This window comes from Protopterus annectens, chromosome 6.part0, assembly GCF_019279795.1.
Source record: "Protopterus annectens isolate FY-2018-M chromosome 6.part0, PAN1.0, whole genome shotgun sequence".
NCBI lineage: Eukaryota > Metazoa > Chordata > Ceratodontiformes > Protopteridae > Protopterus > Protopterus annectens.
The window spans coordinates 789,112,264-789,118,263 of NC_056737.1; the positions used below are offsets into that span (position 1 = coordinate 789,112,264).

General features: G+C 36.5%; 1 protein-coding gene across 1 annotated transcript in view; it reads right to left on the reverse strand.

Annotated features, from left to right (window-relative positions):
- LOC122803896 (coiled-coil domain-containing protein 175-like) overlaps positions 1-5,350 on the reverse strand; it is a 306,823-nt gene extending 301,473 nt beyond the window's left edge. The window contains exon 1 of the mRNA XM_044073580.1: positions 5,268-5,350. Coding sequence (XP_043929515.1) covers positions 5,268-5,336 — 69 coding nt within the window. The 5' untranslated portion in view covers positions 5,337-5,350. The remainder of the gene's footprint in view (positions 1-5,267) is intronic.
- Positions 5,351-6,000: the final 650 nt, after the last annotated feature.

The following is a 6,000-nucleotide window of genomic DNA, read 5'->3' on the forward strand; positions in this document are numbered from 1 at the left end:
GCAGCTTCAAAAAGGATTCAGGTCCCACTCTGTTCTCCCTCACTATGCTCGGTCTCACTCCGCTCCCCTACGTTGCTCCCAAGTCCCACCCACCCACACTACTCCTAAACTTAAATCCCATAACTCCACCCACTACTTCCAAATAACAAATCATATCCTAGTAGATCACCTTGCACCTCTACCATTGACAGTTGACCTAATTTCCCACCATGTCCACCCTATTTCACATATACTTTCCTAGCTCATTTTACACTACTCCTAATTCTATTATTACATCATTCTTCACTGACCTCTACCTTATATACCACTAAGCCGACATCCGTAACCATCTTCCTATCAACTCCATCTGAAAGCTACTCAGAAATTATCTCCACACCTCTATCAAATAACCTCACTACTGTTCTCAAAAGGACATATTCTCTCAATAACAAGCTGTATTCATTATATTGCATCAAAAACTCTTCCCATTCCCATCTATTCTATATTGATTGCTCGATGACAATACAATTCCTATTTCTCCACTCTTTCATTTTCTCAGTCTTCTCCCTCTGTGGAATCTTCTACTCCAATCTAAGTCCCACATCCCCTACCCTTCTTCCACTATCCAACGCTAGTAATTCTTGTAAATCCCTCCATACTGTAACACTAAACTTACAAAGTATTCACAAGAAAACTAAAGACCTTCATACCTGGAGAGCTATTAATAAACCAGATATCATTGCTGCCACCGAGACCTGGCTTAAACCAAACATAAAAGATTCAGAAATCCTCCCTCCAAGCTACAGTGCATTAAGGATTGACAGATCCCACAAAAAAGGAGGTGGAGTAGCACTACTTTACTCTAATATCTTTAATATATTTCCATATAAAGATAACATCCCTCAATTCTCAAAATCACCAATGCTGAAATTCTGGCCTCCTTCCTAAAAATAAATAATTCAAAAAATCTATGTATCATAGTCCTTTACATTCCCCCTGGAAATAACATACCTGTTCTAGAAGATATATTGTCTTGGGTCTTTAACACTATTAAAAATGAAACTATCATTCTGGGTGATGTAAATATTAACTGGTCAAATTCCCAACCTCAAATATAAACCTATTTCATTTTACCCAACTTATCACCTCTCCTACAAGATATAGCAGTAGTACTAGGAGGGTTCTATCCTAGACTGGATATTGGTGTCTGATCCTACTAAAATCTCCTCAGCTGGTAGCCTCACAAGTGCTATAAGTGATCACCTCCTTGCCTTTGTTCATCGAACAGCACCCTGCTTCCACAAGCAGCATCATTACAAACATGTTGCAGATCTTAGCAATTTTAATCCACAAACATTCACCAATATACTACAAAGTATAAACTGGTCTAAATTAAAATATCTTCCTCTAGATGACGCACTTGATTACTTTAACACTAACTTTTTAGAAATACTAGACAGTCTTGCACCCCTAGAGTAAAACGGGTGAAAACCAACCATGCTCCATGGCTAACCAAATCTACTAAAGAACTAATGCTAACTACAGACAAAACATGGAAACAATGGCAAAAACTTAAAAAACCCTCAGATCAATTGAGATACAAACCGTTCTGTAACCAAGAAAAAAGACTAGTAAGTAAAAACAAAAAATACTGTTTAAAACTTCAAACAAATCATAAGCAAATTCCCCCCAAAATTCTGGTCATCTATAGGATCACTTCTAAACCTGGCACAGAAAGCATCCCATGTCCTCATCTTGACAAACCACCAGAAGAAATAGCCACTCACTTTTTAACTCACACTTCATAAATTCTATAGCCAACATCACTGCTAACTTTCCACAACTTCAGTCTAGTGCAGATCCCACAGTTTAGTCGCACTATCCCATCTCTCTCAGTCCCCGATCTCTATACAAACTCACAGATGAAACAATAACAATAAATCCTTCACCCATATTCTCACTTACTACAGTCCCAATTTCTACTATAAAAAGGCTACTTCTCAAGTAAAAACCCAGCTCTAATGCAGCTGAGAAACTTCCCACTGAATATTTAAAACTTGCTGCACAGGCCATTGCCTACCCTATTAACATACTAATTAACAGGTCCTTCCAAGAGTCATGTGTCCCAAAACTTTGGAAAAGAGCTTTTATTCTACCTCTTCACAAAGGAGGCAACTCGACTGATATCTCTAACTACCGACCCATAGCCATATTATGTCCTATTTCTAAACTCCTTGAAAAATGTGTACACATGCAACTTCTGCATTTTCTCCTTATTAACCAAATTCGATCTCCAACTCAACACAGATTCAGACTAGGTCAAAGTACTACAACTGCCCTACTATCCTTCATGGACACAGTCACTAAAGCTCGAGACTCAGGAAAATTTGTATCCAGCCTATTTCTTGACTTATCAAAAGGCTTGGATACAGTATTTCACTCACTTCTCCTTTCTCAACTCTCAAATACTGGTCTCTCACCTCCCTCTCTTTACTGATTTACCAGTTACATATCAGACAGACAACAGACAACAATCAGTTAAATGATAAAACTCTTTATCGCCCTATCTCCACACCTCTACAGGCGTTCCCCAAGGCTCTATAGCAGGGCCACTCCTGTTTAGTATCTTCATTAATCACCTTCACTCTTCATTCAGTCAGGGGTCACTCATATAATATGCTAATGACTCTACAATTATACACCCTACAGACACACCATCAGATCTACAAGTCATTCAGTCAGCATTTACTTCCATGGAGACCTGGTTATACAATAACCATTTATCTCTTAATCCCAACAAAAGCAAACCTATTATATTTACTCCCAAGAAAACATTTCCATAAACAAATCTCAGTTCACTATACTTTCCCAGAGAAGCATAAAAAATTAACTAATTAGCTACACCAAACTGCTAGGAGTAATAACTGATGAGAGCTAAAAATTTGACCTACACATACAATGCTAGATAAAAAACACATCAAAACTAGGTATTCTATACAGGCATAAACATTTCCTTTTTCCTCCCACTAAACAAGTATGTGCTACCACTTATCTGCTTCTGTCTATTATTTAAAGTTCCCTCTTGCTTACTAGCCTATGCTGTCTAAAAACTAAACTTGAAACATGTTATAACAAAATCGCCAAGTTTGCAACAAATACCATACATTCTACCCACCACTGCACATCCCTACTCTCACTTAACTGGCCTGAACTTCCACACTATCTCACCTATCTGCAATTAACTACAGTACAGAAAATAATATTCAAACCCTCAGGTCTAAGTACTTCATTTACCCACTACCATCCCAACAGATCCCTTAGATCTGAAAAACAGCACCTTCTGCAAACCCACAAGCCCAAGCTACCTGCTGAGCAACTTCTTTACTCTTGTATCATAACCAGAGCCTGGAATGCTTTTCTATTAGTAATTCATAACATTCAGAGTCATGCTTCTTTTAAAACCTCTTTGCGTGAACATCTTTCTACTAACTGGTTCTGAACTTGAGCCTCCGCCATCCATAACATGACTGCCATCTTCCTCTTGTTTACATTCATATTTCTAATGTCTTTACCAATTAAATACCCAGAGATATCTTAGGTACACATGTAATGTACACTCTTGCTCATCATACCCTTCTTTGCTATCTTAAGCATGCATTGCTAATGTTTTCCAGTGCTTTTATTTTTTATGTAAATGTTATATTGTTAAATTCCAAGATAATACTACATTTTTTGTGTAAAAGTTTTAAATTGTTAATTTTTTTAACTATTCTAAGTTGTATGGTGCTTTTCTGCCTGGGCCTCCACTGAAAATGGGCTCTTTATGGCCCAGTGAACTATCCAGCAAACAAATGCTAATAAATAAATAATTCAACATTTGCCCATAGATAATTCACTTGATAAGTAACTGGCTGACCTGTTAAAGTTGAGGCTACTCAATGTCACCAGTAGAATCCTACAAGGTTCTGCCCTAAGCCTCATCCTTTTTCATGTATATTTTCTGACATGAAAGCAGATATGAAGTGACTATAGCTAACAAAGATTGCTGATGACTGCAAACTGGCAGCAATTATCAAGTTCCATTTTGATATTCAAATTCTCCAACAAGGCCTGTACCAAATAAAATGCTTGATGTGTTAATTATGATTTTCCCCCAACATCAAAAAATATGGCGTAGTTTACTTTGGTAAACCTAGCATCACTATACCACAAAGACTGCATTCCACTTAAATCTGACACAGTCATCAGGAACTTGGGTACCCGTTGAAGACAAACTCTCTTTTGATTACCATGCTTTATTATTATTAAACAAAAATCCTTCTGCCTTGTAAAACTTACCAATCATGGCATCTCCTCAATGTCCAAAAAAGTTAGAGCTATTCTTTATTCTTCCCTTATTAGGCCCACCCTACAACTGACTACAATCAGTGGTAAAACAACTCATGTTCATGAGATATAATCCTATAATGCCCCATCACCAAAACCAGATGGGGTGGCAAGTACCAAACACAATGTATCTCCCATTGCTGGAATAGACTGCTCTTACATATCAAGAATATTACTTCCTTGGGAACCTTAAAACTACTTTAAATGCCTACATGGGTGAGTGCATTCCCCTTGGATATATGAGAAAAATCTACTTAATGGAGGACAGTGTAAGCACCCCGCCACTAATAAATGATGTAACTGAACTGCTTGATGGTCTATTTGGTCATAAGCTTAGTAAAACATATGAAGCTATGACTCTGTCAATAACTCATATACTTGGCACATAATTTTGGATAGCTTGTTCTAACACAGTTAATAAAATGTATCTACCAAAATTAGAATTAAATGCACATGTGAATAATGTCTTTCTTATGATATTTAGATTCTAAGTAGGAACATTCTTTAAAAAAAAATATTTAAAAAAGTATGAATTGGACTTTTCTTGGCCCAAAGTTCACAAGATCTAGGAGTCTTTTCATTTACCAAAACTTAAGTAACATTCCTGTAACATATGAGCTCATACTATAATTCTTTATATTTCTGTAATTCTTGTTCTGCTTCCAATTACTATAGATACTTTATAAACTAAATAACATACTGTATAATCACATGTGATCCTGGTTTCATGCTCCATGGACCAGCTCAACTATCAGGTTAGTAAACAAACAAATAAATAAATATTTATAAATGGTTTCAGTATATTTGAAAAAGGAAAATATATATTTAGTCCTACAAATCACACAATATAATATCTGGGATATTTTAAAAACACAGGAAATTAAAATGTAGAAATTATTTACCAGTTCTTTTATCAAGTCTGCAATTTCAGTAAGATGCTGAAGAACAGATTCGCCATGAGAATGTTTCATATTTCTGATTTCTTTTTCTAAGTAAAACAGGTATTGATTAATAAAAAAACTATAAGAAAACATCCAAAAATACTATTATAAAATACTAATATATACAGTTGCATTTCATGTACTTCCCTTTACTATTTAAAGGTATAGCTATTTACATATATATGTGGATTTTAAAGGTAGTTTAAAGACATTCTGCCTCATTCACTTGCTCTCTGTTCCACATACCTATGAACCTATGAATCCGCTGGGATGTTTAATTTTTCAGCACCACAGGACAGCTTAGCCACAGTGAAGAGGATGGAGTCTGTGCAAACCCTGTACTGACAAGCACATGATGTCTTTCTGCTACATGCCATTTGTCTAAGCTGAAGTACAACATAACTCGGCTCCAGAAGTATTACATGGTAGCCTTTTAGCAGCACAGCAGCAACAGTAATTTGGAAGACGTTTACAGTTTCTTTTCATATGCACTGTGTAATGTTTGATTGGCACATACCCATCTACAACCCCTTTTTCCCATTTTATACATGAAGTCGGGGTCTCACTTCAACAGTGACAATCATCTAGAGCCAAGGTTTACACCACTGGATGGCTAGCCCTGCCATGGCTGTTTTTCCACATCACACAATTGCACACACACTCAAACCTATAGTCAATTTAGAGTGCCCAATCC